Source organism: Rhinatrema bivittatum, chromosome 6, assembly GCF_901001135.1.
Source record: "Rhinatrema bivittatum chromosome 6, aRhiBiv1.1, whole genome shotgun sequence".
Taxonomy (NCBI): Eukaryota; Metazoa; Chordata; class Amphibia; order Gymnophiona; family Rhinatrematidae; genus Rhinatrema; species Rhinatrema bivittatum.
Window position 1 is genome coordinate 39,171,371 of NC_042620.1, and position 17,050 is coordinate 39,188,420.

General features: G+C 44.9%; 1 protein-coding gene across 1 annotated transcript in view; it reads right to left on the bottom strand.

Annotated features, from left to right (window-relative positions):
- CFAP221 (cilia and flagella associated protein 221) overlaps positions 1-17,050 on the bottom strand; it is a 269,346-nt gene that overhangs the window by 220,311 nt on the left and 31,985 nt on the right. The window contains 3 exon segments of the mRNA XM_029605315.1: positions 10,499-10,599; positions 12,293-12,388; positions 13,577-13,663. Coding sequence (XP_029461175.1) covers positions 10,499-10,599; positions 12,293-12,388; positions 13,577-13,663 — 284 coding nt within the window.

A 17,050-nucleotide genomic window follows, 5' to 3' on the forward strand; every position in this document is an offset into this window, starting at 1 on the left:
CGCATTACCTTGCCCACCAGAGGCCAAGGAGGAAACACGTAAAGCAGCACGTCGCGAGGCCACGGAAGGACAAGGGCATCCACCCCTTCCGACCTGTGATATTTTCGACGACTGAAGAACCGAGCCGCCTTTGCATTTGCCCGAGTCGCCATCAGATCGAGGTGTGGGACCCCCAGCAACGAGTGAGAAGCTGGAAGGCTGCATCGGACAATTCCCACTCGCCTGGGTCCAGAGACTGGCGGCTGAGAAAATCTGCCTGCACATTGTCCACCCCGGCTATGTGCGAGGCCGTGAGCCGGACCAGATGTTGCTCCGCTCAACACATAAGCCGTTCGGCCTCCCAGGCCACAAGCCGGCTTCTGGTTCCCCCCTGACGGTTGATGTAGGCCACAGTCGTCGCGTTGTCTGATAAGACTCGCACCGCACGCTGAACTACTAGCGGGAGGAATGCACGTAACGCTAGGCGGACCGCCCTGGTCTCCAATCGATTGATGGACCATTCGCCTGTAGACTTGTCCAACGACCTTGAGCAGATTGGGACTGACAAACTGCCCCCCAACCAGTGAGGTTGGCGTTCGTCGTGACGATTACCCACTGCGGCTCCTCCAGGCCCATCCCCTGCAACAAGTGGGCCGGAATCAACCACCAAACGAGACTGGACCTGGCTGGCTCTATCAGTGGCAACGGCTGACGGAACTCCTCCGACTTCGGATCCCACCGAGAAAGCAACGCGTGTAGTAATGGTCTCATATGCGCCCATGCCCAAGGAACCACTTCCAGGGTAGAAGCCATGGAACCAAGCACCTGTAAATAATCCCACACTATGAGGATGGGCAAGGACAGGAGGCGCCTGATTTGTGCCTCCAACTTGAGCACCCTCTCCTGAGTGAGGAAGACCTTGCCGACCGAGGTGTCGAAGCGTGCTTCCAAGAAGTTGAGGACCTGAGATGACTCCAAGTGGCTCTTGGCAAAGTTGACCACCCAACCAAGAGACTGCAGCTGGAGCAGGACCCTGCTCACCGCCACCCAACAGAGGTCCTCCGATTTCTCCCGGATGAGCCAATCGTCTAGGTAGGGGTGAACCAAGATCCCCTCCCGTCGCAATGCCGCTGCAATGACCACCATTACCTTGGTGAAGACTTGAGGTGCTGTCGCTAACCCAAACAGGAGTGCTTGGAGCTAATAATGCTCCCCCAGGACCATGAATCGGAGAAAACGCTGGTGATGCTCGCGGAATCCGTTGTGAAGATACGTCTCGGTCAGGTCCAAAGAGGCCAAATATTCTCCTGAGTGTACGGCCGCAATGACCGAACGAAGAGTCTCCATGCGAAAGCGGGGAACTCGAAGGGCTCGGTTGACTGCCTTGAGATCCAATATCGGACGGAAGGACCCCTCCTTCTTCGGGACTACAAAATAAATGAAGTACCTGCCGGACCCGCGCTCCTCTGGAGGAACCGGAACAATGGCCCCCAGGGCTTTCAACCGACCTAATGTTTGCCCAACTACTTCTTGCTTGGTCCAAGGACCGACGGGAGAAATCAGAAAAAGATCCCTTAACGGGCAGGCAAAATCCAACTTGTAACCGTTTGCGATGATATTGAGGACCCCCTGGTCCGATGTGATCCTGACCCACTCCTCGAAAAACAGGGAGAGGTGACCCCCCACCACTGGCACTGGGGAGAGAGTCCAGAACACCTTCATTGGGCTGGCTTTCCTCCGGTTGCCCCCTGGGAGCCTCCATCCCGAAAAGGTCTTCGACCACGAACGGAAGTAGGCTACGACTGAGATCTCGTAGTCTGTTGCCGGACCGGAAAGGCGGGTGGTCGAGACTGCCGAAACCTGCACTGTCCCCTGAAGCAGTAACGTGCCACCCCAAAGGGCCTACCCGCCTTGGGCTTGTCCTCCGGCAACTTATACACCTTGTTTTCCCCTAGGGACTTAACAAGAGCATCCAGCTCCTCCCCAAGCAACAACTTTCCTTTAAAAGGTAGATTGCCCAACTGGGTTTTGGAAGAAATGTCTGCGGACCAATTCCGGAGCCAAAGAAGCCTCCTCGCCGAGACTGCAGTGGCCATGTTGCGCGAAGAAGCTCGTAACAAATCATATAAAGCATCTGCAGTGTAAGCCACCGCGGACTCCATCCTATTTGCCTGATCCGCTTCCTCTGGAGGTAATTCTTGTGAGGTGAACATTTGTTGTACCCAGCCGAGTGTCGCCCGCTGCATGAGGCTACTGCAGACCGCCGCCCGAACACACAGCGCTGATACCTCAAAAATGCGCTTGAGGAGGACCTCCAGCCGCCTATCCTGCAAGTCTTTAAGGGCAGTCGCCCCCATGACCGGGATGGTGGTCCGCTTCGTGACCGCGGTAACTGACGCGTCCACCTTGGGAATCCTGAGGATATCCATTTCCTCTTCCAATAAAGGATAGAGCTTATCCATCGCCCTTCCCACCCGTAATGTCGCGTCCGGAGATTCCCACTCCCACGTAACCAGCTGCTTAAGCATCGGGTGGAAGGGAAATGAGGCAGGGCCCGCAGGCCAGAAAGCACCGGTTTCCACTTAACCGGCTCTGAGGTGGAAATTGGGGCTTCCACCTCCAGCTCCTCCAGGACACGAGGGATCAAGGGATCTAACTCCTCCCTATGAAACAAAAGCGAAACCCAGGGGTCGTCCCCCTCTATGGGGGTGGACTCATCAATACCCCCATCTAAATTTAATAGGAGAGGATCCAAAAATGCCCCCAAAGGAGCAGGCACCGAAGGAACCTCCGGGACTGGAGGAGCATTAAGGGTCGCGACCCGTCTCGCGACTTTTGCGGGAGGAGGTTCATCCTGATGCTGATTAGCTTCAGCCTCCAAAAATGCTTTGTGCAATAGTAAAATAAATTTGGAGGAAAAAAATGGACTGCTCCTTTAAGGGATCCGATGGGGGAGGAGGGAGAGGAGGAGGGGGGGTGATGGGCCTCGTTCAATGAGGGGGCCAGCCCAGGATTGCACGGCCAAACTGGGCTCAAGCTGGGAGGAGAGGAAAGGGAATCCTCTCCCCCATCCGGCAGATAAGTAGCTGATAAAATGGCCGCCGTTCCCGCGTGCGCCAGCAACAGGCCCGAACGCGATCACGGGCGCCTATCCGCGACTTGCAGGAAATGCGTGCTGAAATGCCCCCCGACGAGCCCTCCCCTCCGGGGAGGCAGCGGATGCAGAGGCCATCCCGGGAGAGGCGCAGCCCCGCCTCCCCGCATGCGGAACACGAATGCCCTCGTGGCATCCCTGGGGGGGTGGGTCTCCAAACCGCGTGGTAGGAATGCTTGGCCGCTATGAAAAAATAACAGGGCTCGACTAACCGTGCCGATTTGCGGCCTTCCGGAGTTCTGGGTATCAGGAGCCCCCCGAGGAACTGATCGTCTCGGGATGCTCAGGGGAGGGAGCGGCCCACTGGTTAATCCCCCTCCAGAGACGCGCTTTCCTCCGGGAACAAGGCTTGTAGAGCCACCAGCCCCAGCCTTACCTCTACCGCCTCTGCCGTGAGAAACACAGGACAAAACAAAAAAACAGCACGTCCCTTTTTTTTTTTTTTAATTAGCTTGATGTAGCCAAAGGCTGTAAACAACAGAAAACCAGAGCCTTAAAACTCTGAAGAAAAAGTGTAAATAAAATTTTAAAACCGGGATCAGGACCGCAGGTTCTGTGAACTCCTCTGCTGAGAGTCAGAGAAAATACTGAAGGATCGCAGGTGGCACACCAGGTTAAGAGGGGTGCCTTTTCAGTTTTTTCTCTGACTCCATCTGCTGGAAGGGAGACACAACCCAGCAGTCTGGACTGATCCTGGTACGTATAGGGAAAGAATTTTCTCCGATTAGTCTTAAATGTGCTACTTGCTAACTTCATGGAATGTCCCCATGTCCTTCTATTATCCGAAAATGTAAATAACCGATTCACATCTACTCGTACAAGACCTCTCATGATCTTAAAGACCTCTATCATATCCCCCCCTCTGCTGTCTCTTCTCTAAGCTGAACAGGCCTAACCTCTTTAGCCTTTCCTCATAGGGGAGCTGTTCCATCCCCTTTATCATTTTGGTTGCCCTTCTCTGTACCTTCTCCATCGCAACTATATCTTTTTTGAGATGCGGCGACCAGAATTGTACACAGTATTCAAGGTGCGGTCTCACCATGGAGCGACACAGAGGCATTATGACATTTTCCGTTTTATTAACCATTCCCTTCCTAATAATTCCTAACATTTTGTTTGCTTTTTTGACTGCTGCAGCACATTGAGCCGACAATTTTAAAGTATTATCCACTATGAAGCCTAGATCTTTTTCCTGGGTGCTAGTTCCTAATATGGAACCTAACATTGTGTAACTACAGCAAGGGTTATTTTTTCCTATATGTAACACCTTGCACTTGTCCACATTAAATTTCATCTGCCATTTGGATGCCCAATCTTCCAGTCTTGCAAGGTCCTCCTGTAATATCACAATCCACTTGCGATTTAACTACTCTGAATAATTTTGTATTGTCCGCAAATTTGATAACTTCACTCCTAGTATTCCTTTCCAGATCATTTATATATATATTGAAAAGCACCGGTCCAAGTACAGATTCCTGAGGCATGCCACTGTTTACCCTTTTCCATTGAGAAAATTGACCATTTAATCCTACTCTCTGTTTCCTGTCTTTTAACCAGTTTGCAATCCACGAAAGGACATCGCCTCCTAACCCATGACTTTTTAGTTTTCTTTGAAGCCTCTCATGAAGGACTTTGTCAAATGCCTTCTGAAAATCCAAATACACTACATCTACAGGTTCACCTTTATCCACATGTTTATTAACCCCTTCAAAAACATGAAGCAGATTTGTTAGGCAGGACTTGCTTTGAGTAAATCCATGTTGACTGTTTTCCATTAAACCATTTCTTTCTATATGCTCTACGATTTTGTCCTTGAGAATAGTTTCCACTATTTTTCCTGGCATTGAAGTCAGGCTCACTGGTCTATAGTTACCCGGATCGCCCCTGGAGCCCTTGGCCACCCTTCAGTCTTCAGGTACAATGGATGATTTTACTGATAGGTTACAAATTTTAACTAATAGATCAGAAATTTCATTTTTTAGTTCCTTCAGTACCCTAGGATGCATACCATCTGGTCCAGGTGATTTGCTATTCTTTAGTTTGTCAATCTGGCTTACTACATCTTTCCGGTTCACTGTGATTTGGTTCAGTTCGTCTGACTCATCACCCTTGAAAACCATCTCCGGAACCTGTATCTCCCCAACATCCTCATTAGTAAACACGGGAGCAAAGAATTCATTTAGTCTTTCGGCAATGGCCTTTAACCCCTCCGTCATCTAATGGTCCAACTGACTCCCTCACAGGTTTCTTGCTTTGGATATATTTTTTAAAGTTTTTATTATGGGTTTTTGCCTCTATGGCCAACTTCATTTCAAATTCTCTCTTCGCCTGTCTTATCAGTGTTTAATACTTAATTTGACAATGCTTATGTTTAATCCTATTTTCTTCAGATGGATCCTTCGTCCAATTTTTGAAGGATTTTTTTTGGCTAAAATAGCCTTTTTCACCTCACCTTTTAACCATGACGGTAATCGTTTTGCCTTCCTTCCACCTTTCTTAATGCGTGGAATACATCTGGACTGCACCTCTAGGATTGTATTTTTAAAATGTCCATACCTGTTGAACACTTTTAACCTTTGCAGCTGCACCTCTCTGTTTTTTCTAACTATTTTCCTCATTTTATCAAAGTTTCCCATTTGAAAGTTTAGTGTTAGAGCTGCAGATTTACTTATTGTCCCCCTTCCAGTTATTAGTTTAAATTTGATCATGTTATGATCACTGTTGCCAAGTGGCCCCACCATCGTTACTTCTCTCACCAAATCCTGCATTCCACTAAGAGATAAATCTAAAATAGCTCCCTCCCTTGTTGGTTCCTGAACCAATTGCTCCATGAAGCAGTCATTTATTACATCCAGGAACTTTATGTCTCTAGCAAGTCCTGATGTTACATTTACCCAGTCAATATTGGGGTAATTGAAATCTCCCATTATTATTGCACTGCCAAATTGGTTAGCTTCCCTGATTTCTCTTAGCATTTCATCATCTGTCTGACCATTTTGTCCTGGTGGACAGTAGTATACTCCTATCACTATACTCTTACCCAACACACGTGGGATTTCTACCCATATAGATTCTACTGAGCATTTAGTCTCTTGCATGATCTTTATCCTGTTGGACTTGTTGGGATGCCCTAACTCTCCTGTTTCATTAGTATCCTTCAAGGATACATTTCTCCGAACCATGCACTGCTGAATGACTGTCGGCTTTCCCCCATGTTCTAGTTTAAAAGCTGCTCTACCTCCTTTTTGAAAGTTAGTGCCAGCAGCTTGGTTCCACTCTGGTTAAGGTGGAGACCATCCTATTGGAAAAGTCCCCCCCTTCCCCAAAAGTGTCCCCAGTTCCTTACAAAACTGTTCATCTGTTCATTGAATACATGAAAACAGGGAAAACAATGAAAACACAGATAATTCAGCCTCCTGTTCTCTAACTATCTGCATAACCTAAACAGCTTGGTTTATCAAGTCATTTTCCTTTTGCAATATCTTTAGATTTGTGCTTCCATTTAAAACAGGAACAGACAGGTCCTTTTCAGAGGACAGCAAGTTAGACAAATAGGAAGCAAATATGCCAGGTTAAACAGCTTGGGGCCATTCTTCCTGAGCACGGAATAGGTGCTCCTTAACGACAACAAAAAGAGTTGCTCTCCTCGTTATAAAATTGCCAGCACGCACCAAAGCCGCGCACCAAAGGGGCATAGCCCTAGGCTTAGTAGTTTCAACCTCAGAGTTGTTGTTAACTTGCTATGGATAAGAAGAGGAAGGGATCCATTCTTCCTTACCCAGCTAAGACGGCAGCTCCTTTTCCTTTTTCCAAGACAAGTATGGAAATGTACATTTCCAGCAAAAGTAAGACTCGACTTCTGCTCCTTTTGATGCCTCGATTTCACTTTTTGCTGATGTAGAATGACAGACAACCCTGGAAGGAGGAATTCAGGTACTGGGAATAGTGTCCAGCTTCTCTCCTAGTGTTGGGTCTGGGCTTGTTGTGGTGAGTGGTTCTGAAGATAACCCATTATTTCCAGGGTTATCTGGACCCCAAGGGTCATCTCCACATTCCACATTGATTAAGCCATCTCATATGAACTATGATTAGCAGTCTAAAACTATGTCATCTTTGGACCTTCTGCATGGCTAAATAAGCTCCCATGCTCAGTTAATTCAAGAACATGATATGAAGTTCAATAGTGTGGATTCTCAAATAACTATGCTATAGAACTCCACATTAGCTTTTATTAGAGATAATGAAATGTTACATCACAAGTTGGAAAATACTGAGAATTATGCTAGGGGATTAAATTTGCATTTTCTAAATTTTCTGACGTTTGTCTCAGTTATAGCTATGGATGTGCTGAGGAAGTTTTATAAGAGATTTCTTGAGAGTCTCACCTGATACTATTCCATCTATTATAAAAGCCTTTTATCTTCCTATTAGGGGTAATGGGGAGCCTATTGCTAGTTCTTCAGTCAGATCTATTCACTGCCTGAAAATATTGATGTACCTTTAAAGGAAGAATCTTCTGTGAGTGCAACTTTGCTTGTAACCTATGCATCAGAGTTAGACAGGAATATGACTTTAAAGATGTTTCTCATACTTAAAGAGAAGATGTTTCTTGGATATAAATTTTTCCAAATGTCTCTAAAGCTACTCAGCATAGATGAAAGTTTATTCTAGAAAAAAAAGCAGATGGTAATTACACTGGGAGCCAGTTTTTTTTTTATTAAAGTTTCCATGTAAATTAGGCAATGCAAAATGTATTTTTTATGCTCCTGATCAGCTAGAGAGTTTTCTCCAGGATATGGCCACTAATTTATAAGTTGGTTGTAGTATGCCTTAGAGAGGCCGATATTCAGCACTACTTAGTTGGATAAGTAGTGACTTATCCAGCTAGGTGGCAGTTGCTGAATATCCGGATATGTTCAGCGGGTGCCACTTTGCTGGATTTATTTATTTATTTATTTGGTTTTATATACCGATATTCATCAAAGATATCAAATCGGTTTACAGAATAACAAAAACATACGCGTGTAAGGCGTTTTACAAAGAACAAGCAAGAGTAAATGGAAATCATAACTGGCAACTGGGGGGAGAGGAGAATAAGTACGAACAGGAGAACTATGTACAGAGATTAAATGCATTGGACTGTGAAGTTATATACATTATTGAAACTGAAAGGTTGTAGGAGATAAAGAGGTTGAGTGCTTAAGCTCATTGAAGTATACATGGCCGAAATTGTATCCAAGGTGAGGCGGTGAAGAAGGGTTAGGAAGGGGAAAGGGTGGTCTGAGATGGAATTTAGGCTGATTGGTGCTAAGTGTAGGCTTTCGTGAACAGCCACGTCTTTAGTTTTCGTTTGAATGTTTTTTGGCAGTCCTCCTGGCGTAGCTCTACTGGCATTGTGTTCCAAAGTGCAGGCCCAGCTATCGAGAGCGCACGTGCTCTGGTAGAGGCCAAGTTGGATAAGCCACTTATCCAGCTAACTTAGGCCTGGATTTATCAAAATGCGATAGAAAAAGGGGTGTGTTTTATGGTAATAGGCAGTTTATTGCAATTTGCACTAATACCTATATGAAGTGCTAAGTTACTGCAGGTAAGTGCCAGAATTGTGGTATTTCCTACATACAACCACTGGGGGGATCATGTTTATTATCAGGGCCACTGAGGGGAGAACAGTGCTCTCTTGTAAAGATTTGATGACCTTCGGAGTGAGGAAACTCACTCAAAGATGAGATTTCTCTCAACCTAGCTTGATGTTACCCAGGTAGAGAGACCATCAAGCTAGGTTGAGAGAACATTGCACAAATCTCATCTTTGGGTGCGTTTCCTCACTCCGAAGGTCATCAAATCTTTACAAGAGAGCACTGTTCTGTTCGTACGTCTCACTTTAAATGTCAAAGTGGACCCTAACCCCTACATTAATACCTAAACCTCATCTCGAGTTACTAAGTGAGCCTCCCATAGAGATATAAATACCTATCTAGTGTGAGAACATTATAGCCTCTCTCCCTCCCTCCCCACCAAAACCAGCATTTGAGATCACAATAAAGCCTTACCCACTTTTTCTGATTTGCACTGCACCATATGTTATGGTGCTATCGCGTGCTTAATGCATGCCAAAACACTATTTGATAAATGACCCTGTTAACCAGATAAATGCTGATATTCAGACTTATCTAATTAAGTTAAACAGATAAGTTAGACCTGCCAGACAGCAGGTTTAACTTTTCCAGCTACGTAGCACCAAATATGGGGATATCCCACTCACAGTTAGCTAGATAAGTTTTATCTGGCTAACTTACATAAATGTTTATTTCTAAATATCTATCTCAGGGTGCTTTAGGCTGGAAATGCTTCCAGTTATTTTGGTTTTCCTTGTTTCCCACACTTGTACTCTATATACAAGAAGATCATGTGTCTTTCTTTTTTCTTTTTTTGCAATATGTTTCTTGCCTTAAATTATTGTTTGAAATGATCTGTTTGGCTCTTTTGTCAAGTGTTCTTGATTTGTATTTTTTGGGAAATTCAATAAAGAGATTGATAAAGAACAGCTACAGTAATTTCATGAGCAAGTTTCTTTTAGACTTCTATGCAAATATATAAGGTACACGTTTGTAGTTTGTCTATTGAGCAGCAAAGATAACTGGCTATTTTAGCCAGTTATCTTTATGCCTCTATTTCTCTCCATGGTGAGACCGCACCTTGAGTACTGTGTACAATTCTGGTCACTACATCTCAAAAAAGAAGATATAGTTGCAATGGAGAAGGTACAGAGAAGGGGGAGCAAAATGATAAAGGGGATGGAATAGCTCCCCTATGAGGAAAGGCTGAAGAGGTTAGGACTGTTCAGCTTGGAGAAGAGACAGCTGAGGGGGGATATGATAGAGGTGTTTAAAATCATAAGAGGTCCAGAACAGGTAAATGTGAATCAGTTATTTAGTCTTTCGGATAATAGAAGGACTAGGGAGCACTCCATGAAGTTAGCAAGTAGCACATTTAAAACTAATTGGAGAAAAAAAAATTTCTGTGGTTAGTGTAGCTGGGTTTAAAAAAGGTTTGGATAAGTTCTTGGAGGAGAAGTCCATTACCTGCTATTAATCAAGTTGCTACTGCTATAACTGGCATCAGTAGCATGGGATGTACTTAGTGTCTTGTTACTTGCCAGGTTCTTGTAGCCTGGATTGGCTACTGTTGGAAACAGGATGCTGGGCTTGATGGACCCTTGGTCTGACCCAGTATGGCAATTTCTTATGTTCTTACTAAAACCAGGAACTCTCAAGCTTCTCCACCATAAGCAGCAGATTAAAAACTCAACTTTAACTAAATATTTGTAACTGAATTTCCACAAGTTAGGAATGGTTCACAGCTCACCTCTGTCCAAGCGGTACATCAGATAAGTTTATATATGATGGAAAGTCCACAGTATTCATAACTGGGTACGCATGTATGGGAACAAGTAATGCATCATCTCCCTAGGAACGTTTACAGAAATGTCAGATTAATTACACTGAAGATATGCTTGTTTAATGTACTGTACAATGCAAGTTACTATATGCAATACAACTTGCATCAATTTATTTGTATCTGGTTTGCAGTGTTCCTGAAAATAAACAACAGAGTACCAGCAAACCCAAGGCAAGCTTTCCCTTCCCATACAGATATATTCATGCACATCAACTGTTACACGTTATCACCTATGTGATGCAGCCGAGCACAGACTGGAAACTGTGATAATACCTATGTGCACTGGATATATGCCCTCTAGGGACAAAGACATAACCAGTCAACTTATTCCTCTGTGAGCCTGCACTGATTGTGAACTCTATGCTGGAAGATGGAGCACCAGCACCAGTAACTCGACCTTTCCTTCACACAAACAATTCATTTCAGTTAATCTATATAAGGCAAAAATCATTGAAACTGCATTTGAAATACAATTTGCATGCAATTTAGTACATATATAAAATGTTCTTGGAAAATTTGGTATGGATCAGATACCTAACCCAAAACTTATTAAGTGACATAATGTGTGTGTATTCATGAAATACATGGATTCTCCCACGACATACTCCTCTCATGATCCTTGTAGACCCCCTGACATATCCTGAAAATTTGGTGTGCATCAGTCAGAAAATCAAAAGGTTATTAGGTGACATAAATGTGTGGACGTATTCAAGAAATACATAGATCCCAAAAAATTCCCTTGTCATGATCCTCGGAGATCCCTTGCATCTTCTGAAAATGTAGTGTGGATCAAATGTAAAAGCAAAAATTCATCAGGTAGGTTCCTCATGAAGCCCCCCTGACGTGTCTTAAAAATCTGATATGGATCGAATGCAAAACCAAAAATTATATTAGAGGGCAGCAACTTGATGTGCATATTCATGGAGCATGTGGATCCCCAGAAACTACCCATCAGAATCCTTGTGCGCCTCCTGACATGTCTTGAAAATTTGATGTTGATCAGATGGAAAACAAAAAAGTTATTAGGTGCCATATTTAGCAAGAAGTTATTAGGTGTGTATGTGTATTCATGGATTCTCCCCCCCCCCCCCAAAAAAAAAAAACTGCCTCATGATCCTTGCGGATCCATTGATATGTTTTAAAAGTTTGATGTGGCTTGGATGCAAACTCCAAAAACGTATCAGGAAAAAACAATTGCACACAAGTATTCACAGAATATGTGGATCAAAAAAATAATACTCCTTGCAGAATTCTCATGCCTCACCCCTGACAATCTGGGGGTGGATAGGACACCGAACAGGAAAAGTAATTTAGGGGAACAGACAGACAGAGTCAGGACGGGTGATCATATAAATCTCTCTGATTCTGGAAAATGCATTAACATTTATATCCCACCCACCCCCAAACAAGCCTCCTTGGCTAAAGGTCCTTTCCCTCTGCTCTCTTGTAAGTCTCAGTATAGGTGAAACATAGAGGTTCCTAGACATGCTGGAGGATCATGCAAGGGATTTGATATCGATGCTGCATCGGCGTAATACTGGAAATAGGATGACCTCTGCCAAGCTTCAGATATTAACTTGTGCACATACAACAGTGTTCAGGGTGGAAATGAGGTTGGCTCCAATGAAAGGTGAAGTGAAAAGAGAGCTTCAAAGGGAAGGAGATATGGAGAAGATACCTTGCTGGCATTTGGATGCTCACCTTGCAATGAACGCGGATGCAGTCATAGTAATATCGCCATTCATCAGGGCAGAACTCGATAGTAACAGCAATGCACAATCCGGGGATCAGCCGGCACTGTAACATGGAACAAGGACATCACGCTAAACAACACTAAGAATGCTTGATACTTGCTGTGGATTCCACAGTGCACAGCCTGTTTTTCCAATTAGAGATTGCAGGATTTGAACCCTGTTACTGCAAAGCACGGATTCGAGCAGCAAGCCAAAGGAGTAACTCCATTGCTGAGCTTGTAGGAGAACTTGATTTCCCTTAATCCAGTGGCTCTTAGCCTTATTTCTCTGCTTTGCACATATATTTATTAACATGTTATTTTACCAATATTTATTTCCAGTGTTTCATAGTTCGTGGATGGGGGGAGGGGGGAGAGGGAAATGATTCCCAGTTCTCCCCCTCAGTTTTACTATTCTCCTTTCTATTAATGTGTTGCTTTTCTATTTATTTTATTTGCTACTTCTTTGTTCAATATTCAAAACAAATGAGGACTACCAAACTTCTCACTCAATTTCACAGAAATTTCTCCATAACTCAGGGAATTAGTATCAGAATATTTGTGCTCAATCGTTTAGGCTCTTGCCCATACAGGGCTGCAACCATATTCATGGCAACAACAGCACTTGATTGTTAACCTCATTTACCAATTCCCATTAAGACACAATTTTTATTTATTATTATTTTAAAACTGCACGTTAACTTACTAAATCACTTATCTTTTTTTAAAATGTCTCCGTGAAACCTCCAATTCCTTCCATCACCTCACACATCAGGTTTTGAGCCATGAGAGGAGGTGATGGAAGGAATTGGAGGTTTCACGGAGACATTTTAAAAAAATATAAGTGATATAGTAAATTAACGTGCAGTTTTAAAATAATAATAAATAAAAATTGTGTCTTAATGGGAATTGGTAAATGAGGTTAACAATCAAGTGCTGTTGTTGCCATGAATATGGTTGCAGCCCTGTATGGGCAAGAGCCTAAACGATTGAGCACAAATATTCTGATACTAATTCCCTGAGTTATGGAGAAATTTCTGTGAAATTGAGTGAGGAGTTTGGTAGTCCTCATTTGTTTTGAATATTGAGTATAGGCATACATTGTGAGGAAATAATAGCCCCAGTAGTAGGACTACTTCTTTGTTCAACATCATTTTCAGAATTAATTTCAATCTCTCTTTGAAATATTTATGGCTTATGTATGTAAATAATAAACATATTTCATATCAAAATTACAGAGGATTCGTCCTTACGTTTTTATTATACTTGATCTGAAAGTATTTTGACTGTGGTGGTATAATGTGAATATTCATGACTTCGGATGAAATATTCTTCAGATTCTGTAAATCAAGAAAACAAATGTGCTTGTTATTTTTCCCAAAGTGAAATAATATTAAAACTACCTTAATCGTCTGTCCTGTATTCACCACTCACCATTGTGTGATCTGAGTTTGCATTTCTAGAAAAGGGGGGGAAACTGTCCCATTCAGCCCTACTATCAGACTCAAGACATGTGAATTTCTATATGCCTGGGTGCTCACACACGTGTACATGCATCCATGGAAACAAGACAAAATCGTCACATGACACAGTGAATTACTAGAGATGGGGTTAAGCTTGTAAAAGTAGCTTCATCCTGCATTAAAAAGAGAGCAGGCTCATAACGCGGCCCCTTCTTCCTGCCTCAAGCTTGGAACACTGGAGTGACAGGAGAGGGAGTAGGTGCAACTAGGGAGCTGACTGGAAGGGTAATAAGGGGCCATGGGACTCTTTTAGCCAGGATTGCGGGTCTAGATTCAATTTAAATATCAATGAGATAGAAGAGTAGTTTACCTAGAGAAAGTGGATTAGATTAAGCAGGAAAACAGAAAGTCAGGTAAAATGTCTTCAGGAATTTCTAGCTGCTGGTATCTGGAATCTGTTATGCTGGTGGACCCTTGGACCGAGGGGGAGTTGACGCTACCTATGGGGAGAAGCCCCATAGGTCCCCACAGGCGAGGCTGGTGGAAAGCAGAGACCCCACTGGAGCTTCACCACTACCAGCACATGTTTCCCTTAGGTTGAGCCCTCGGGTACCGGGGCCAGCTGGACTTACGTGGGGCCTCTGTGGAGATGGATGTCCAGGTGGAAGAAGAGACACCATGGCACAAGCCGAAGTCAGGAACAGGCAATGAAACTCGAGGTCGAGATCCAGGCAAGGGCTGAGACCGGCAGCGAAGCTCATGGTCAAGGTACAGGCAAGGGTTGGGGCAGATGGCATAGCTTGTGGTCAAGGTCCAGTCCGAAATCAAACCAGTATCAGTCCAAGGAACGAAGGATGGAGACGAGGAACACGGAAGGAAGGAACTCAGGTACAGCAATCCACTTCTCAGGAGTGAGAAGACCTATTGCCAAGGCACTAGCTGAAGGCAGGGACCAACCTTAAATAGTCCCTAGGCAGTGATGTCATCAGGGAGGGCCATGGGCATTATCCTGCCATGGACCCTTTAAATAAAGAAGAGAGCCACACGCACGTGCCTAGGATGAAGCCAGGTTCAGGAGGAAGTTGGTGGCATTCCAGCTGTGAAGGAGCAGGGGTCAGTAGCATCGGGCTGGCAGCTCAGGGCCACGAGGAAGAGTGGCAGTGTCAGCGGTATTCCAGCTGCAAAGGAGGAGGAGTCAGCAGCATCGGGCTGGCGGCTCAGGGCCACGAGGAAGAGTGTCAGTGTCAGCGGAGTTCCAGCCGCAATGGAGGAGTCAGCGGCGTTGGGCTGGCGGCTCAGGGCCATGGAGTCAGTGGCGTCAGGCTGGTGGCTCGGGGCAGTGAAGAAGAGCAGTGGCAGTGGCTCCCTGCCACTATCAGGAAGCCCAGGGATGGCCCGACCGCCATAGTGCAGCATCGGGTGAGTGAGAGCAGCCATGGGTTCCCGTGGCTGGCAAATGTAACAGTACCCCTCCTCTAAGCCCCACTGCTGAGGGTTTCGGCTTCCTGGGGTGAGAGGCTTGGAACTGCTTGATCAGGTTCTTATCCAAAATGTTGGAGGCAGGCTCCCAGGTATTTTCCTCTGGGCCCTACCCTTCCCAGGAGAGAAGGTACTCCCTTCTTTGGCCACGTCTTCTTACATCCAGAATTTCACATACCTGGTATGTGGTATCAATCTCCAAGGCTATCTTCTGTGGTTCTGGCATCCTTCGAGCCTGGAGAGTAACAAAGGTTTTAGGAGAGAGACGTGTAAGGAATTACGTATCTTTAGAGAGGCAGGAAAGGAGTTGGTATGTTACTGGTCCCAGTTGTCTTAGTACCATAAATGGCCCAATGTAGTGAGGGGCGAGCTGCATCAGTGGCACTCTAAGTCAGATATGGCGGATGTTGAGCCATACTTTTTCTCCTCGTTTGAACTGCGGTGTGGATCTGTGGTGGAGGTCAGCAAATTTCTTGGCCTTTAGGCCCACTTTTTGCAGCATCTGCTGCATATGGCTCCAGAGATTTTTCAGCTCTTCCACCATCATTTGAGCTGCAGGTAAAGGAACAATCTGCGGAAGCGGTAGAGGAGGTAGTGACTGTTTGCCATAAACTATTTGAAATGGAAACGCTCCCGTGGCAGTGCAAAATGAGTTGTGGGAGAACTCTGCCCAAGGAAGTAGAGCCGCCCAGTCATCTTGGGTGTTGACATACGTCCGGAGGAAGTGTTTTAGTGTCTGATTGGTCCGTTCCAACTGACCATTAGCTTGCGGATGATATGCGGTGGTGAAATCCAGTGTAATGTTGAATTTTTTACATAGGGACTAAAAGTATCTTGCAGTAAACTGAGTGCCACAATCAGAGATAATGTGTTTCGGGAGTCTATGGAGAGGAAACACATGCTGAATGAAGATTTGTGATAACTGTAGCACTGTAGGAAGACCAGGCAATGGTGTAAAGTGTGTCATCTTTGAGAAACGGTCAACTACAAAGATGACTGTGTTGCCATTTGAGAGTCATGGAGATGTGAGTCCAAGGTTCCTTGGGAGCTGGCAATGGCTGTAACAACCCCCACGGTGGTCCTGCTGGTTTCTGCTGTGCGCAGACGGGACAAGAGGCCACATAAGCCCAAACATCCTTCTGCATATCAGGCCACCAGTAGAATTGCTGGAGCAATGCAAGAATCCGGGCTCATCCAGGGTGGCCTGCGACGCAGGGATCATGGGACCAGCTTAACACTTTTTTTTTTTTTTTTGAAATTTAAGGTTTATTAGAGAAAGATAATACCGACAATACAAAACCATACAGCATCTGTGAAGCATGTACAATAACAAAATTGACAGTAGAATAGATGCAATAAAGACTTACAACAGATTCTCTGCTTTTCTCAGTTATTGTGTAAACATATCCCCCCCCTTCTGTTCCCCTCACCCCCCACCCTTCTCCCCTACCATCCCTGGGAGCTCCTGCAAAGGTAGTATGAACAAATAACATAAGAGAAAATCAAACATAAAAGGAAATCATATCTTCTTCTGTTGTTGTTGCCATGTTAGGTATAAAGACCAGGTACGCTGAAAGGCCCCTATTTGTTTCCGACGGTGCGCCGTAATCTTACTAAGGGTACAAACCTTTGCCACCCGTGACTGAACCTGCAATAATGTAGGTACACCCTGAGACTTCCAGTGTAAAGCTATCTCACATCGAGCAGAGGTGACCACCAATCTAACAAAACGCTGTAAGGCCGTGTCGAGCTGTGGATAGTCTGAGTTAAGCAGGGCAACTATGG